The 20,480-nt window shown below is 38.2% G+C and overlaps 1 protein-coding gene across 1 annotated transcript in view; it reads right to left on the bottom strand.

The window, feature by feature from the left end:
* Window positions 1-20,480, bottom strand: part of LOC127214583 (melanoma inhibitory activity protein 2-like) — a 108,874-nt gene that overhangs the window by 60,805 nt on the left and 27,589 nt on the right. Inside the window, 4 exon segments of the mRNA XM_051174945.1 lie at window positions 7,814-7,849; window positions 8,324-8,384; window positions 9,790-9,841; window positions 9,844-9,890. Coding sequence (XP_051030902.1) covers window positions 7,814-7,849; window positions 8,324-8,384; window positions 9,790-9,841; window positions 9,844-9,890 — 196 coding nt within the window.

Below are 20,480 nucleotides of genomic sequence, written 5' to 3'. Positions count from 1 at the left end.
ACCTGTGCCCTAACTAGGCCACTGTCCCACTGCTTTCATTGAGCACTGGACCACAGAGCAGGCCCAATAATCCCGCCAACTTCAGGGAACTTCCTGGATCTATTCTGAGCACACTAAACCACATCAAGTCCCCTCCTGCATAATCTTTGAATCCCATCGCCTGGCCTCTGTCTGATACCTAAATAGCCAGGCCTCTGCCAGAGACCAGACTATCCATGCTGGACAACTGAGTCCCTGCCTACCTGATCATTGACCCCAATTGCCAGGCCCCTGCCTGAGAGGTAAGCTCCTAGAGAGTTTGGACCACACAGAGATACAGACATCGAACTCCTGACACACTTAAGCCCACTGGGGGAGTAGCATAAACAGGAGAGAAACCCCACATGTACCCATTGGAAGAAGTGAAGGTAAGGTGACAATACAAGAAAACACCTAACAATAGAAAGACAAGAAGGAAGTCATCAGAATCTAGGGAATCTACACCAACTACTAGACCTGAAGACTTGAAAGCAGATGAAGCAGAAGAGGAGGACTTAGAAAATATCGTCATAAAAATGACAGAGGCACTCAGAGACTATACGAGAAAATCCCTTAGAGAATTGAAAGGAAAAATATGCAAAAAAAATGGAAAAAAATGAAGAAATTTCTTAAAGAAAGTAAGAAAAGTCAAGAAAAAAAACAGATGAAGGAAATAATTCCAACAGTTCAAAACCTGAAAACTGAAATAGAGACAATCAAGAAAACACAAACTGAGGGAATGCTGGAAATAGAAAAATTGCACAAATAATAAGAACTATAGATGTAAGCATAACCAACAAAAACCAAGAGATGTAAGAGAGAATCTCGGGCACTGAAGATAAACAGGAGGAAATGATTCATTGACCAAAGAAAATCTTAACTCCAACAACTCCTTAACAGAAAACACCCAAGAAATGTTGGACACTGTGAAAAGGCCAACTCTATCAATAATATGTATAGAAGAACTTGAAAAAGCCCAGCTCAAAGGGGCAGAAATCATGTTCAACAAAATCAATGAAGAAAACTTATCCAAGTTGGAAAGGATATGTCCATGAAAATACAAGAAGCATATCGAACAACAAATAAACTGGACCAAGGAAAAAGAACCCCTCGACATATATAATCAAACATATGAATGAAGAAAGAATTTTAAGAGCAGCAAAGAAAAAAGAACAGGTAACATATAAAGGCAGACCAGCCAAAATTACACCGGACTTTTCCATGGAAACTCTCAGGGACCATAGGTCCTGGATATGTGGTTCTAAAAGTGCTAAAAGTCCATGGATGCCACCCCAGGATACTATGCCAGCAAAACTCCCAATCACTATAGACAGAAAAAAAGAATCAGCCGGATTTTCACAATACATATCTACATATCCAGGCCTACAGAAACTTCTGTAAAGAAAACTCCAACACAAGGAAGTTATCTAGGCTCATGAAGACATAGGCAATAGTTGACCCCAATTCATCAGAACCCAACTTAAAAACAGGGCAAATATATTCAGAATACCATGGCCAACAAAATATCTAAAGCAAAAAAGCATTAACAATCAATGGTACTTACTTTCCCTCAACATTAATGGTATTAAATCACATATAAAATGACACAGGCTAAATGGATAGCAGGACAGAATCCATCTTTCTGCTGAATACAAGAAACACAGATAAGCTTCAAAAGCAAACATTAACCCATAGCAAAGGGTAGTGAAAAGAACTTCCAATCAAATGGACCCAAGAAACAAGCAGGTGTGGCTCTCCTAATATGTAATAAGTTAGATTTTTAACCAAAAATCAATCAAAACAGATGAATAAAGTCATTTCGTATTCATCGTAGAGAAACCCATCAGCACAAAATCTCAATTCTGGACATATATGTCCCAAATACAAAGGCACCCACATTTGTAAGAGAAGCACTACTAAAACTCAAAGTTTACATAAAACCTCACATACTCACAGTGTGATAATTCAACACCCCAATCTCACCACTAGACATTTCCACCAGATACAAACTTAACAAATAATCAAAAGAACTAACAGAAGTTATGTCTCAATTGGGTTTAGCAGTCATCTATAGAACATTCCAACCAAACGCAAAGGAATGTACCTTCCTCTCTGCTCCACATGGAACCTTCCCTAAAATCGACCACATAACAAACCTCAACAGATACAAAAAATTGGAATAGTCCCCTGTATTTTATCAGACCGCCATGCTTTCAAGCTGGAATTCAACAACAACACACCTCGCAGAAATCCTACAAACTCACAGAAACTGAACAGTGCACAATTGCACCTGGATCACAGAAGAAATAATGAAAGAAATGGAGGACTTCCTAGAATTCAACAAGAATGAGGACACAACATATGCGAACTTATCGGACACCTTGAAAGAGTGCTATGAGGGAAGTTCATTGCGCTAAGTGCCCATATGAAGAAAACTGAGAATAGTCACATTAAAGAATTAACAGCAAAACTGAAAGCCCTAGAACAAAAAGAAGCAAACTCACCCCAGAGGTATAGAAGCAAGGAAATAATTTGAGGGCTGAAATCAATAAAGTAGAATCTTGGAAAACAATACAAAACTCAATGCAATAAAGAGTTCACTTTTTGAGGAAATGAACAAGATAGACAAATCTTTATCCAAACTAACACAAAAGCAGAGAGAGAATACACAAAATAACAAAATCAGAAACAAGAAAGGAGACATAACAACCGACACTGGGGAAATCCAGACAAGTTTCAGGTCATGCTTTGAAACCCTATGCTCCAGAAAATTTAAAAACTCAAAGTAAATGGACAAATTTCTCAATAACTATCACTAACTAAAATTAAATCAAGAACAGATGAGCACCTTAAAAATACCTATAATCCCCACTGAAATAGAGGCAGTCATTGGAAGCCTCCCAACCAAAAAAGTCCAGGGCCAGATGGCTTCAGTGCTGAATTCTACCATAAATTCCAGCTAAAGCTAATAACGTAACTCCACAAATTGTTTCACAGAATAGAAGTAGAATGTTAATTACCAGACTCCTTTTGCAAGGCCACAATTACCTTGGTAACTAAGCCAAAAGAAGACACAACAAAAAAAGAGAACTAAAGACCAATATTCCTCATGAATATTGATGCAAAAATACTCAATAAAGTACTGGAAAATCGAATCCAAGAACACATCTGAGAAATCATCCAACATGACTAAATAGGCTTCATCCCTGGGTGACAGGGACAGGTCAACATATGAAAATCTATCAATGTGATCTACAATATAAACAAACTGAAAAAGGAAAACAACGTAATCATGTCACTGGATGTGAAAAACCTTTGAGATAGAGGTCTTGGAGAGATCAGGGATAACAGGAATATATCTAAATGAATAAAAGCAATATACAGTAAACCAACAGCCAACATCAAACAGAGTGGAGAGATTAAGGCAATTCCTCTAAAATCAGGAACAAGACAATGCTGCTCTCTTACTCTCAATATCTCTTCAATAATGTACTTGAAGTCCTAGTTAAAGCAATAAGACAACAAAAGGAGATCAAGAGGATACAAATTGGAAAGGAAGAAGTCAATCTGTCACTATTTGAAGGTAACATGATAGTTTACATAAGTGACCCAAAATAACTCTACCAAGAAACTCCTACCACTGACAAACACCTTCAGCAAAGTAGCAGGATACAAGATAAACTTAAAAAAATCAGTAACCCTAATTTATTCAGACGACAAAGAGGTAGAGAAAGAAATCAGAGAAACATCACCCTTTACAATAGCCACAAGCAACATAAAGTATCTTGTTGTAAAGCTTACCAAACAAGTAAAAGACCTATATAATAAGAACTTTGTGACTCTAAAGAAAGAAATTAAAGACGATACCAGAAAATGGAAAGATCTCCCATGCTCTTGGATAGGTAGGATAAACATAGTAAAAATGGAAATCTTACCACAAACATTCTCAGTTTCAATGAAATCCCTGTCAAAATCCCCACACAATTTATCACTGATCTTAAAACAATAATAATCAAGTTCATATGGAGAAAAAAATGACTGAGTATAAAAAAAACAACCCTGTACAATAAATGAACTTCAGGAGGCATGACCATCTCTGATTTCAAGCTTTACTATAGAGATGTACTCCTGAAAACAGCCTGGTATTGGCAGAAAAATATACAAGTAGATCTATATAATCAAATAAAATATCCTGACATTAACCCACACACCTACAAACAACTGATTTTTTGATAAAACACCTAAAAGCATACAATGAGCAGAGGAAATCATCTTCAAAAAATGGTGCTGGCACAACTGGATGATAGTTTGTAGATGACTGCAAATTGACCCATGTCTATAGCCATACATAAAACACAAGTCAAAATGGATCAAGGACCTCAACATAAATCCATCCACACTGAACCTCTTAGATGAGAAAGTAGGAGGTGCCCTTGAAAAATTGGTACAGGAGACTGCTTTCTTAACATACCTCCGTTAGCACAGACAATTAATAAATGGTAGCACCTGAAACTGAGAAGTTTCTGTAAGGCAAAGGACACTTGACAAGACCCAACAACAGCCCACAGACTGGGAAAAGATCTTCACCAATCATACATCGGAGAGAGGGCCGATCTCCAAAATATACAAAGAACTCAAGAAACTAGTCACCAAACACCAAATAACCTATTAAAAATGGAGCACAGATCTGAAGAGAGAAATCTCAATTGTGGAAATCAAAAAGGCTTCAAGACTCTTAAGAAAGTACTCAACATCCTTAGCTACCAAGGAAATGCAAATCAAAACAATTTTGAGATAACATCTTACCAGAAATACTAAAATTAGGAACACCATGAGAACTTATGCTGGAGAGGATATGAAGAAACAGGATAACCCCTACACTGCTGTCAGGAGTGCAAACATGTACAGCCATTTTGTAGATCATTATGGTGATTCTAAGGAAAAATGGGAATCAGTCTATCACAGGACCCAGCAATCCCACACTTAGGCATATACACAAATGATCCACATCCATGCAAAAAAGGTATCTGTTTACTATATTCATAGCAGCATTATTTGTAATTGCAAGAATCTAGAAGCAACCTAGATGCCCCTCAACAGAAGAATAGATAATGAATATGTGGCACATTTACACAATGGATTACTACTCTGCCAGAAAGAAAGAATGTAATATTGAACTTTGCAGTCAAGTGGATGGAACTTGAAGAAACCATCCTGAATGAGGTAACCCAGTAACAAAAAGAGGGACATGGTACTTATTCACTTATATGGATTTTAGACATAGAGCAAAGGATCACTGGCTTATAATTTACAGTGCCAGTGATGAGACTAGGATACAAGACATTTCTAAGAGATTCATACATGATCTCTCATGGGGGGAGGAAAAGATCTCCTGAGAATATTCAGAGTGGTGGGGCAGTAAGTGCATAGGGGACTAGGAGAAAGAGAAGGGCAGGAGAGGAAAACACATGACATGAGACTAGAAAGATTGAGTCAGGGAAGGAATAGACGAGAAAAAAGAGAGAGAGAGAAATACCACAAAATAGGGAGCCATTATAGGATTCTATAAAAAATGATTATAGAGAAATGTACAGAGACCTACAAGTCTCATCCCAATTTACAATTTGAGCAACATTTGCTAGGCTACTATAAATGGCCTTCCCTGATAAAGAGATTGATTACTTACTTATGTACAATAATTGAGCCCTCATCTAGAAGCTGATAGAAATAGAAGCAGATACACACAGCTAAACACTGAGCCAAACTGGAATCCAGATGCAGAGAGGGAGGACAAAACCAGGCTATAGAAACACATAGAGACAACTGACCTAAACAAGGAGGAGCTAATGGGTCCCAGAGTGATAGCTAGGAATCCAGCATTGGAACAACTCAGACCCCCTAAACATGGGTCTCAGAAGGCCTGGCCAGTCTAAAGGACCTCTGACAGTGTAACCAGGATGTATCCCTGATCCATAATAGGATTTTGGAGCATGTACCCCATGGAGTGATACTCCTTTCTCCTAGAGGCAAGAGGGAGGGCCTAGTTCCTACTCCAAATGATTTGACAGATTTAGATGACCCACCCAAGAACTCATCACCCTACATGTGGAGTGGGGAGATGTTATTTGAGGGTGGTGGTTGGGCATGGGAGGGTAGAAGAAAGGGAGCAGGAAGGGATGGAGCAGAAACTGGGATTCATATATAAAATAAGAAAAATAAATAAATATTATAAATAAATAAAAGAGAATTGGCACTTATTGTAGTCAATATAAAACATTTTTAATTTTGGGAATTATTCAAAAAGGGAATGAGATTTAAGCCATCCAAATGCATAAATGTAAAGCTGGAGTTTTATTGGTACTTGACAATTAATGTTGCTGTTTAAATGCAGTATCAGAGCCTAAAATCATTTGATGATGAAAATATCCAATCATAAGTGGCTAGCAGACTAACATAGAGCAAAGTCAATGGAAATGGATGGTCCTTAGGTCCATAATACTGGAAACTACAAATGTCTAAAACAGTTTCACAGAATGACAATACAGGTCAATTTTAATAAATAAATACAATCTGTACATATCACACTACTATTAAGTATAAGATCATTCACAAACACAATTGCAGCAGTTATTATTTGTATGTGTGTATTTGTTGGTAGTGTGCAGCACCATGCCCAACTTAGTTATAATAAATACCAAGAACCTGCAATACTCTCAAATAATCATTAATAAAAGCCAAACATATGGTATTCTACATGCTTCCCAGCCATTCTGTTGACTCTACAGATCAGATATAGAATATAGAGTACATTAGATAGATCAATGCAAAATGTAAGCTTACCATTTATAAGTAGCAAATACTAACACTCTTCAAATAAAAGGGACACTACTGTCAATATCTTTGCAATATACATGAGAATTGACTTTAGCCAACTAATGCACTTAACATCCACCGTAAATATAGCTTAAATATATTTTACTACTATAATTTTTTTAGCTAGGCAATGGTGGTGCACAACTTTAATCCCAGTACAAAGGAGGTAGAGGCAGGTGCATCACTAAGGCCACCTTGGTCTACAGACCTAATTCCAGGATTGCCATCAATACACAAAGAAACCTTGCCTCAAACCCCTGCTCCAAAAAGGATGTTTCTCTGTGTGTAATTATTTTCCAATTGTAATCATAAAAATCAATTTTAAACAAAAAGGAATTCAGTACAATACCCTGAGCTAGTAAAATGTTACAATTCACTTAACTGTTTTAAAATTTTATTTAGTTTTATGTGCATAAGTGTTTCTCCTGACTCTGATATACCTGGACTTATAAGGTGCTCTCTGTATGACACATAAATATGAAGATGTACACATGTTATGTGTGTGTGCATGCAGACACGAGTGTGATTGGAGGTGTCTTAAGAGGACAGAAGAGGGTCTAAATTCACCTGGAAGTAGAAGACAGGCAAATGTGAATCATCTGACTTGCTCAGAACCAAACACATCTCTGGTCCTCTGGAAGAGCAGCAAGTGCTGAGCTGAAATACTGAGCTCTCTCTCCAACCCCCAAAACTCCTTCTCAAGACTTTGTGATTTTAAAACTAATTATATTCAGAGGGAAATGTACAAGTAAAGCACAGAAATAAAAGATTAATTCTCAGTGCTTCCTATGGTCTGGCCTAAATATGATTTAAATACTGGTAAAATTAATAAAATTCATAGAAAGTGATTATTTTTAAATACCGTCTATACCTTTAACTAATATAACATGAATAGTATATGTTAGGGGACTTAAAAACTTACCCAATAGTCATGTTCCCTTTGTTCATGAGCCATAACCTAAAAAACAGTTATTAAAATTATTCATAAATAAAAAACTTTCATTGCCACCACTAAAATTCATGGCCCAAACCATAATTCCCACTGCCGAGGCATCTCTGAAGCATTATAACCATTTTGAAAGCATAATTTCACATATACAGATGATTTTCTCTTCTGAAATTTTAAACAAACCTGAACATAAGGTTTTTAATGCCAACAAACTGCAGAAGATGATCAACTACTAGAGTTTCCAAGGAACAGATAACAAGCACAACATGGGACTGTGATGGTGCCAGACAGTGCTGTGCTGTATAATACTCATTCCAAAAGAAAGGAAAGCTGCAGAAGTTTTTTATTTCAGCATCTTTGGCTCCCTGTGTATATTTCAGTTTCACAAAACACCTCAGGAGTGATGAAAGCTACAGTCCTGCATCAATTCTATCCAGTCAGAGTGCTCTAACTGCATATACAGCTGTCACTTGACACACATACCTGCACTTGATAGGAGCAAATTGTTCTCTCCAATTCTTCTTCGATATCCTTGGCACGCCGTCTACATGGAACAAATAGTTACTCCACTGTGCTGACATATAATAAAGAATAACAGCATGTGGCTACAAGAATATTACTGAGTGTTCTTCCTTATTTAATTATAACCACAAGACTCCTCTTTTGAGAGATGCTGACAGGTATTAAAAACCATCTTCTCCTCCCCTAAGTCTAATGTCAATTAAACTATGTGAGCACTATTACTTGGATGTGCCTAACACAATGTCACAAAAATTTACACAGTACAGAAGGTCTCAAGCAGCCTGTTCAGGGGCTCAGTTACAATCTTACCATGCCTCCATCCTAAGTGCAAAAGTCTCAGGCACATGCAAGCATGCTGATCATCTGGTTTTCATTTTCAGGACTCAAAATCATGAAAGATAAACTCAGATCCTATAAAATTAACAGAGTCCCAGAAAAGGAAATCGTTTTTGTTTGTTTTGTTTTGTTTGTTTGTTTGTTTGTTTACTTCAAGACAGGGTTTCTCTGTAGCCCCAACAGTCCTAGAACTGGCTCTGTAGACCAGGCTGGACTTGAACTCACAGAGATCCACCTGCCTCTGACACCAATGCTCAGCTCAGGAGAGGAACTCTTAAGAGGTAAAAGTATAACTAACTTACTGTCTTTATGAAACAAAAAAGTAATTTGTCCTTTTAGACAAAGCCCAAACTTACCCTTCCTAAGGTTGATAGAAGTGTCTTATGACTCAAGTTGCTGTGGTGATCCTCTAACAGACATTCTAGTGTTTCCTCAGGTCCACTGAGGACTGAACCAAAGACTAGCTAAGCATTTACTAAAATTCTAAGAGTGGCTTGTTCATTTCATGGCAAACTTGCTGAATGCTAATACTGTGTATATTCTTTCCCAGCTGAAAAAATATTCATGAATGAGCTTGAATTAACTGCTCATCATGTCCTTCTTGAAGACAGGGTCTCATGCAGGTCAAGCTAGTTTCAAGCTCACGATTTAGCCAATATTGGTCTTGATCTTGTGACCATTCTTTTCCACCTCCCAGTGCCAACACACACAACATCCATACCTATTTATAAACTTCTTCATGTTAACATAAAATATGCTTATACTTATATGTCAAAATCCCCAAAAAGAAAATTTTCCTTTTTATATTCTCTGAATATCAACAAAATTCCACGAAATTCAAATACAAAGTAATGAAACAAAAATATGCCAATTCACTGAGTAGTTGTGTTAGGACACACAAGCCTTTAGTCCTAGCACTTGGTAGGCATAGGCAGGCAGATCTTTGAGTTCAAGGCAAGTCTGCCTCCAGAAAGAGTTCCGGATGGGTCAGGGATACAGAGACCTTGTCTGAGATCAAACAAAACAACAACGCCATTTTATTTTACTGCTTCCTGATGCCAAGCATCAAAATAAGAAAGAGGATGTCTTACCTATAGGTGTCTAGTTCTTTGTTCACATGGTTGGTTCTCTTGTTGACTTTGAAAATTCTTCCTCTTTCTCCAATCGACAATTTTCCTCCACTGTTATTTTCCTTAAAAAAAAGAGTTTTTCATTCCTTTTAATGTATGTAATCAATATAATCAACTACAATCACAAATAGTGTATCACACAAAGCAATTGCCATACACCACAGCAAAGGCCATGTGCAAAAAAACAAGAAAAAAAAATTGTGTGTCTCTGATATGAAATTTGGCACTGGGAAAAAGTGTGGTTCCAACAAACCCTCCACTTCTGTGGAACTTCCTGGCTCTGCTCTGAACCCACTGGACCCACCTATCCACTCAGGTACACCTTGATGCTACACTTTGAACCCCACCAACTGGCCTCTGCCAGGGGGAGCAATCTCCAAGAGAACTTGGATTATCCATGGTTGCAGACATCGAACTCCTGACCCAACTACATTCACCAGGACAGCAGCGTAAAGAGAGACAGAAACTCCACCTTCACACACTGGAATAAGTGATGGGAAGACAGAAATAGAAGAAAATGCCCAACAATAGAAAGAAGAGTATGATAAACCAGAATCTAGGGACTTGACACCAAAAAGAACTAAACATATCAAAACAGATGAAGAAGAGTATGACTTAAAAAAAAAAAGTTCTTAAAAATAACACAGGCCCTCAAAGATGCTATGAAAAAAAAAATCCCTTAAAGAAATGGAAGAAATCCAGACTAATGTGGTTTGATCAAGCCAGACTGCCTGAAACAGAGTACAAGGTGATCCTACATTCAAAACAGCTGGACAAAGCAGCCTTACAGACTTCTGCCAGGATTTCTGAATCTTCTTCGAATCCCCCGTGACTGCGCCCCTTACCAGCAGGAAGTAGTTTGGAAAGAACGCCCAAATTCCCAAATATTGTGTATATATGTTTGTTTTCATTTAAATGGACTTTGTTATATAAAATAAATTAAGAAAAGAAATGCAAAAAAAAACAAACAATAAATTGGAAGAAATAGAGAAAAAGGACACAGAATATATGAATGAAATAAAAAAAAATCTCTTAAAGAAAGTATAGAAAGCAAAGAAAAACAATAAAACAGATGAAGGAAGCAATTCAAACTGTTCAAGACCTGAAAACTGATATAGAGACAATAAATAAATCCCTAATTGAGGGAACGCTTAAAACAGAAAACCTGGGTAAATGATCAGGAACTACAGACACAAGCGTAACCAACAGAATATAAGAGATTGAAGAGAGAATCTCAGGAGTTGAAGATAAACTACAGGAAATAGATTCATTGACCAAAGAAAATCTTAAATCCAACAAAACATAGTAGAAATGTGGGATAACATGAAAAGGCCAAACCAAAGAATAATAGGCAGAGAAGAAGGTGAAGAACCCCAGCTCAAAGATGCAGAAAATATATTCAAAAAAATCATTGAAGAAAACTTTCCCAATCTGAAGAGAACTTTTCCAATTTGAAGAAATTATGCTAATGAAAATACAAGAAGCATACCCAAAACCAAATACACAGGACATAAAACAAAACAAAACAAAACAAAAAAACTCCCCTTGACTCATCATAATCAAAACATCTAACATACAGAATAAATTAAAAATATAAAGGACAAGAAGAACAAAGGCCAGGTAATTTATAATGGCAGACCTATCAATCAAAATATCAAAATTACACCTGACTTCTACATGGTAACTCTCAAGGCCAGAATGTCCTGGATAGATGTTCTACAAGTTCTAAGAGTTCACAGATTCCAGCCAAGGCTACCATACCCAACAAAACTCTCAATCACTGTAGATGGAGAAAACAAGTTATTTAATGACAAAGCCAGATTTTCACAATACATATCCACAAATCCAGCCATGGAGAATGTTCTGGAAGGAAAACTCCAACACAAGGACGTTAACTACAATAACAAACAGCTAGCCAATCGATAACACCCCTTCACCAGAACCCAAATGTAAAAGCATAGGAAATATACACAACAATACCACTGCCAACAACAACAAAATGAAATCTAAAACAAATAAGAATTAACAATTAATGAATGAATGGTCCTTACTTTTCACCAACATTAATGGTCTTAACTTGCATATAAAAAGACACAGTCTAATAGAATTGACCTGAAGAAAGAATCTACCCTTTCGGTGTAAAAAAGAAACACATCTAAGCTTCAAAGACAGATACTAACCTAGAGAAAAAGGGTTGGGGAAAGAACTTCCAATCATTTGGGCCCAGGCAGCAAGAAGGTGCAGTTATCCCAATATCTACCAAGTTAGACTTCAAACCAAAATCAACCAAGAAAGATAAAGAAGGCCATTTCATACCCATCATAGGAGAAGTCCATCAGTACAAAGTCTCAATTCTGAACATCTATGCTCCATATACAAAGGCACCCACATATATAAAATAAACACTAATAAAACTGAAAGCTCACATAAACCTCACACATTACCAAACTTTTTATGGGGCTTGTTACACAAGTCACACAAATGCACAAATAAGAAAGAGAACTACAGACCAACATCACTCATGAACATTGATCCAAATATACTATATTAAATACAGGTATATTGAATCCAAATTCACATCAGAGGACTCATCCAACATGATCAAATAGGCTTCATCCCAGGGATGCAGGGATGGCTCAACTTACAAAAATCTATCAATGAGACCCACAATAAAAACAAATGGAGAAGGAATAACAACATTATAATCCCACTAAGATGCTGAAAAGGCCTTTGAAAAAATTGAACATCCTTGGAAAGATCAGGGAAAACAGAAACATACCTAAATATAATAAAAGCAATATATAGTAAATCAACAGCCAACATCATACTGAAAGGAGAGAAGCTTAAGGCAATTCCTCTAAAATGAAGAACATGACAAGACTGCCCTCTCTCTACATATCTCTTCAATAATGTACTTGAAGTTCTAGTTAAAGCAATAAGAAAACAAAGGGAGAACAAAGGGATACAAATTTGAAAGGAAGAAGTCAAAATGTCACTATTTGCAGATGATATGATAGTTTCCATAAGTGGTCCGATAAACTCTACCAGGGAACTCCTATGGCTGGAAAACACATTCAGCAAATTACCAGGATACAAGATTAAGTTAAAAAAAAAAAAAAAAAACCTTATGTCTACTATATACAGACGATGATGTGGCAAAGGAAGAATTCACAGAAACATCTAATGGATCAAAGACCTCAACATAAAACCAGCCACACTTAGAAGAGAAAGTGGGAGGCACTCTTGAACAAATTGGTACAGGAGACAGCTTCCTGAACATAACACCAGTAGCCCAGTCACTGAGATTGGTAATCCATAAATGGGACCTCCTCAAATTGAGAAGCTTCTGTAAGGCAAAGTACACAGTCAGCAAGACCAAATGGCAGTGCACAGACTGGGAAAATTCTTCACCAACCCAACATCTGACAGAGGGATGATCTCTACAATAGACAAATAACTCAAGAAACTAGTTACCAAAACAACAAATGAAGAGAGAATTCTCAATAGAGGAATCAAAAATGGCTGAAAGAGACTTAAGAAAGTGCTTAACAGTCTTTTAGCCAACAGGGAAATGCAAATCAAAACAACTTTGAGTTACCATATTATTCTTGCCAGAATGACTGAACTTAGAAACACCAATGGCAGCTTATGGTGGAAAGAATGTGGGGAAAGGGTAACACTCCTTCACTGCTGGCAGGAGTGCAAATTTGTACAGCCATTTTGGAGATCAGTATTGTGGTTCCTCAGGAAAATCGAAATCAGTTTACCACAAGCCCTGGCAATTCCACCCTTGGGCATATACACATCCATGTTAACAGAGACATCTGATCATCTGTGTTCATAGCAGCATTATTTGAAATAGCAAGAATCTGGAAGCAACCTAGAAGCCCCTCATCTGAAAATTGATAAAGATGTTGTCCATTTACACAATGGAATACTACTACTCTGCTGAAAAAAAAAAAAAAAGAACAATGGAATCTTGAAATTTGTAGGTACATGGATGGAACTTGAAGAAATCATCCTGATTGAGGTAACCCACTCATAAAAAGAGGAACATGGTATTTACTCACTTATATATGGATTTGAGACATAGAGCAAAGGATTGCCAGCATATAATTCTCACCGTGAGAGAAACTAGTATACAAGGAGGAACCAAAGACAATAATACAAGGTCCCTCACAGAAGGGGAAAGGACAGGATCCCCTGAGCATATTGGGAGTGGGTGGGGTCAGTGAGTGGAGTGTCAGGAGAAAGAGAAGGGGAGGAGCGGAGCACATGTGGGACCAGGAAGATTAAATTGGGAGACTAATACATGAGAGAGAAAAAGAAAGAGAATATAATAGAGGGAGCCATTATAAGTTTGAAGAGAAAATTGACTCAGAGACCTACAAGGATAACCCCAATTATCAATCTGAGCAATCGTAGAAAGTCTACCTTAAATTCCCTTCCCTGATAATGAGATAGATAACTAATTTATATGCCATCATTAAGCCCCCACCTAGTAGCTGATGGCAATACAAGCAGAAACTCACAGCTAAACACTGAGCTGAACTCTTGGAATCCAGTTGTAAAGAGGGATGAGTGATAAGAAAAGTGGTCAAGACCAGGCTACTGAAACCAACAGATACAGCTAACCTGAACAAGGGTCAGCTCATGGCCCCCAGACTGATAGCTGGGAAACCAGCATTGTACTGAATCAGATCCCTGAACGTGGACCTCAGTTAGAAGGCCTGGGCAGTCTAAGGGACCTCTGACAGTTATACCAGGATGTGTCTGTGGTGCATAAAAGGACTTTGGGAGCACATTCCCCGTGGAGGAATACTCCTTTAGCCTAGAAGCAGGAGGGAAGTTCTAGATACTACTCCAAATGATTAGACAGATTTTGATGTCCCCTCTTGGATGGCATCACCCTCCCTGTAGAGTTGGGGGGGGATGGGATGTGAGGGTGTGAGCGGGCCATTATGGAAGGAGGGAGTGGGAACTAGGATCAAGTTTTATTATAGTAAGTCACTATGTTTGTTAGTAAGAGGGCCAATAACTACAACTATGGCTTGTGTTGTTTTGTTTGGTTTTTATGACAGTGTCTCATAATGTAGACCTGAAAATCACATTTTAAACCAGATTGGCCTCTAATTCACATAGATCCACCTGTGTTTGCTTCTTGAGTGCTTGAAGTAAAGGTTGTAGACCCAATATTTTTAATTGGTAGTCAAAAATAATAAGAGAGTGAGCCCAATCCCCACAGAGGGATAGTCTCTTAGCCTAGACACAAAGGGGAGGACCTAGGCTTTGCCCCAAATGATGTGACAGACTTTGATGATCCACCATTGAAGGCCTCACCCTTTCTATGCAGCAAAAGAAGGATGTGATGGGGTCTTGGGAAGATGGGACGGAGAGAGAACTGGGATTGATATCTAAAATAATATTGTTTCTAATTTAAACTTTTAAAAAGGAAAAAAAAGAACAAGAGAATAAATAATCCCAGCACTAGCACTAACCCTGCACTACTTTTTTTCTTTTACTAACGAGTAACAGGTAAATTATTGAACAGTTACTGTGTGCCAGAACTGTTACGAGACATTTCTGTGGGCAATTAAACTAGTCAACAGCCATACAAAACTATTATTTCCATTGCATAAAAATGAAAACAAGGTACAGAGAAAGCAGTCAGATACCATGTAACAATAAGTCTCTGAGAAATGAAGCAACAAGGCATTTCATCACTGTGTGGACATCAGAGTATACTTAAAGAAACAAAGATGGCAAAGAATCAATGGGTGGCATTGTCCTATTTGTGGTCCATTTTGTACCACCATGTTATTATATGACACATGATTGTCACCGGGAGCAGGCTTTGGGAGCATATGGCCTCTTCCTACTTCTAGTTTTATCCGTCTTCTTCAACTTTAAGGGGGTTATGATCTCTCCTCTTCCTGCTCTAAGAACATGCTCCCATGCTCCCCTCACTATCATGGGCTCTCCCTTTGGAACTGTACACCAAAACAAGTTCTCCCATCTACTAGTTGCCTTGACCTGAATAGTTTGGTATTTAGGTGCTTTTGTTTGTTTGTTTGTTTTCTTTTCTGCCATTGTATTTTATCACAGCAACAGAAAAGTAACTAATACAGCCTAAATGTTGAAATTTAAACTCTACTGATAGAACTTCGAAGAGAAATCACATATATAAAGCAGTATACTAAACTTCTAGATTCAAATATTTCACTTCTTCCCAATATTAAACTTAAAGAGCTGAACATAATGTATCAGTCATGAAAAAAAAAAAAACAAAGAAAATAACGTGAATGAAAAAAAGCAATATAGAAAATAAGTTAACCAAAAGTATAGCCTATAGAGGCAAGAACTTATTCTGATATTTATACAGTTTTACAAAGTTTCTATGTCCTACCCTGAAGAACAGCTTGTGGCATAATTCAGCTTGATCTGTGAGTTGATTCAGAGCAGAATATATAATACTATTCAAAATAGACATACTCATTGGGCTTTTTGTCAACTTCTCACAAACTACAGAAACTTGGCAAAAGAGAATCTCTACTGAGAAAAATAACTCCCCAGGACGTGCTTGAGGCAAGCCTGTGGGCATGTTCTCCATGACTAATTGATGTAAGAGAGACCCCAGCCAATGCAAGTGGTGCCACCCCTGGGTTATATAAGGAAGCTGATCAATCCATGGAAAGCAACGCAATAAACAGTCCTCCTCCATGGCCTCAATTTCAGTTGTGCCTAGACTTTTCATTATGACCAGTGTGATCAGGACAGCAACAGAAAATAAAGTAATACATTAAATCACAGTGTGAACACATACAAACAGAACACAATGCATATTTTCACCACTACTTTGAAAATGGACAAAAAAAAATGTGTTGCACCTTTGAATTTTTAAGCATTATTCATTAACTTCATTAACTCATTAACCATTAACTGGTAAATTAGCAAATACTGGGGCCACTGGTTCCTGGGGTAATACAGGATTACTTCTCTGTTGATCACTTTTCATGAAACATATGATGTAAAGAATACACAACTTTGAATCCTGTGTATTTTATTTAAAACTCACCATGGGACTGGAGAGATGGCTCACACCTAAGAGTGCACAAACTGCTCTAGCAGAGGACACAAGTTCAGTAATCAGTAACCACATGGCAGCTCACAAGCATTTGTAACTCAGTTTCAAGAGATCCAACGCCTTCTTCGGGCCTTAGAGAGCACCAGGCACAGGCATTGTGCATAGACATACATACAGGAACTCTCACATACACATAAAATGAAAATAAATATCCATGGGCAGGAGCAATAGTTCAGCCATTAAGAAGAGTACATCCTGCTCTTGCAGAGGACCTGAGCTCAGTTCCCAAGACCCATATCCAGTGACTCATAATAGCATGTTATCTACAATTCCAGGGAGGGCCAACATTTCTGACTTCTACATGCACCAGCACTTATTTTTACAGGTTCACACACATCATACATAATTTAAAAGAGCAAATCACAGTTTTGTTTCTTTATTTTGCTTTGGTTGATAAGATGGGGTTTCTCTATGTAGCTTTGTAGACCAGACTCACAAAGATTCAGCAGCCTCTGCCTCCTGAGTGCTGGGATTAAACGTGTACACCATCCATGCCCAGCATAATAAATCATTTTTTAAAACTAGATAAAATCTACAATGGTGGAAAACATCTGTTCCAAGCACTTGGGAAGTGACAGCAGAAAGATCAGGAGTTAAAAGTCACAGCTGACTGTAATCAGGGTCAAGCCAGCATGGACTACATGAAACAGTCTCGAACAAAATAAAACACATCTTGGTTAACATAAGTTGTGTATTTCCTAAAGTAAATTCCCAACCAACAGCACTGTAAGTTAAGACAAAACAAAGTTAATCTTATACATGGCATTTTTTTCACAAAGTATATTATGGCCTTCTCACCATCAAAAACACGTGACAGCACTCAAGCACATGCTTGGGTTCTATGTGAACAGGTACCTCACCAAATAAACAATTCTAAAAAGAAGAGGTAGTCAGAGAAGACAATTGTTTACAGAATGAGAACTGAAAGAAATTGCTGTGTTAGCCCTCAACCAGGAGTTCTCACACTGGGCCTCTCAGAATCTTCATCATTCTCAGTTTACAAATGGGGGAAAAAAAAACAGGCTTTAAGGTTACAAACAAATTTAACAATGGACTTTACATCGCACACACACATACATAAATACATGCACACTTAATGTATGAAGGAATAGGACAGACAAGGGACTTCCAAAGGGCAATAAAAGTCAAAGTGTGCTTGGTTTTATAATGAAAACTCTAAACTATAATTCTTATTAGGAAATCTGCAATTGCAAGATTGGTATCACAAGGGTCTTTTCTCTGCCTTCTCTGGACATGTCAGGGCAATGTCTCATATTGCCATCAATATTTAAATACACTGAGTACAATTTTATTTACTTATTTTCATTTTACATATTAATCCCAGTTCCCCCTTCCTCCCTCCCTGTTTCCCTCTGTTCATACCCCCATGCCCCCCGACCACACTCCTCTCCCACCCCCCCACTCCACATGTAGGGTGATGTCTTCCAGGAGGGGTCATCTAAATCTGACACATCATTTGGAGTAGTGACTAGGCCTTCTCTCCTGTCTCTAAGTTAAGGGAGTATCCCTCCATGGGGGATGTGCACCCAAAGTCCTTTTGTGCACCAGGTACATATCCTGTTTCCACTGTCAAGGTCCCATAGACTTCCCAGGCCTTCCGGCAGAGACCCATGTTTAGGGAGTCTGAGTCAGTCCAATGCTGGAATCCCAGCTATCAGTCTGGGGGCCTAGTAGCTCCTCCTTTTTTCAGGTTGGCTGTCTCAATGTATATTTGTAGCCTGGTCTTGTCTTCTCTCTCTGCTTCTGAATTCCTGTTTTGCTCAGTGGTTACTTGTGGGTGCCTGCTTCTGTTTCCATCTGCTGCTAGATGATAGCTCTATGATGGTGGATAAGACAGTCCTCAATCTCATTATCAGGGAAGGGCATTTATGGTAGCCCTTCCATTGTTGCTCAAATTGTTACTTGCAGTGAGACTTGAAGGTCTCTGGATATTTCTCTAGGTTCATTTTTCTCTTCAAACATATAATTGCTCCCTCTATTATGTTCCCTCTCTCTTCTCATCTATTCCTCCCCCTGACTCAATCTTCCTAGGCCCACATGCTTTCCTCTCCTCCCCTTCTCTTCCTCCTAGCTCCCTCTCCACTCACTGCCCCACCACTCCCCATATGCTCAGGAGATCTTGTCCCTTTCCCCTTCTGTGAGGGAACTTATATGAATCTCTTAGAATCCTCTTTGCATCTTAATTTCTTTGGCAGTGTTAATTATAGGCTGGTGATCCTTTGCTCAGTCTAAAATACATATATGATTGAGTACATACAATTTTATTCTTTTTGTGACTGGGTTACCTCATTCAGGATAGTTTCTTGAAGGTCCATTCACTTTACTGCAAATTTCAAGATTCTATTCTTTTCTTTTCCGGCAGAGTAGTATTCCATTGTGTAAATGTGCTAAATCTTCTTTATCCATTCTTCAGTTGAAGGGCATGTTGGTTGCTTCCAGATTCTTGTGATTACAAACCATGCTTCCATGAACATAGTAGAACAGAAATCTGTGTTGCATGGATGTGGATCAGTTGGGTATATGCCTAAGATGGCGATTGCCGGGGCCTGTGGTAGACTGATTCCCATTTTCCTGAGGAACCGCCTTAATGATCTCCAAAATAACTGTACAACTTTGCACTCTCACCAACAGTGGAGGAGTGTTCCCCTTTCTCCACATCCTGTCCAGCATAAGTTCTTCTTGGTGTTTCTAATTTTAGCCAATCTGGCAGCAGTAAGATGGTATCTCGAAGTTCCTTTATTTGCATTTCCCTGATAGCTAAGGACTGTGAGTACATTCTTTAGTGCCCTTCAGCCTTTTAAATTTCCTCTATTGAGGGTTCTCTATTAAGGTCTGGACCCCATTTTTAATAGGGTTATTTGGTATTTTGTTGACTAGTTTCTTGAGTTCTTTGTATATTTTGGAGATCAGCCCTCTGTCAGATGTAGGATCGGTGAAGATATTTTCCCAGTCTGTGGGCTGCCGTTTGGTCTTGTCAACTGTGTCCTTTGCCTTATAGAAGCTTCTCAGTTGGGGAGGTCCCGTTTATTAATTGTACATCTCAGTGTCTGTGCTACTAGAGTTATGTTCAGGAAGCAGTCTTCTGTACCAGTTTGTTCAAGGGTACTTCCCACTTTCTCTTCTATGAGGTTCTACGAGTTTCAGTGTGGGAGGACATATGATGAGGTCTTTGATCCACTTGGACTTGAGTTTTGTGGATGGTGATAGACATGGGTCTATCTGCAGTCTTTTACCCACCATCATCCAGTTGTGCTAGCACCATTTGTTGAAGATGTTTTCCTCCTCACGGTATATACTTTCAGCTGTTTTGTCCTAAATCAGGTGTCCGTAGCTGTGTGGGTTAATGGCAGAATATTTGATTTAATTTCATTGGTGACCTTGTCTATTTTTGTGCCAATACCAGGCTGTTTTCAGGACTATAGGTCTGTTGTAGAGCTTAAAGTTGAGGATGGTGATGCCTCCTGGAGTTTCTTTATTGTACAGGATT

This window comes from Phodopus roborovskii, unplaced genomic scaffold, assembly GCF_943737965.1.
Source record: "Phodopus roborovskii unplaced genomic scaffold, PHOROB, whole genome shotgun sequence".
Taxonomy (NCBI): Eukaryota; Metazoa; Chordata; class Mammalia; order Rodentia; family Cricetidae; genus Phodopus; species Phodopus roborovskii.
The sequence above is the reverse complement of the archived record's forward strand: the minus strand, read 5'-3'. Positions and strand labels throughout refer to the sequence as shown.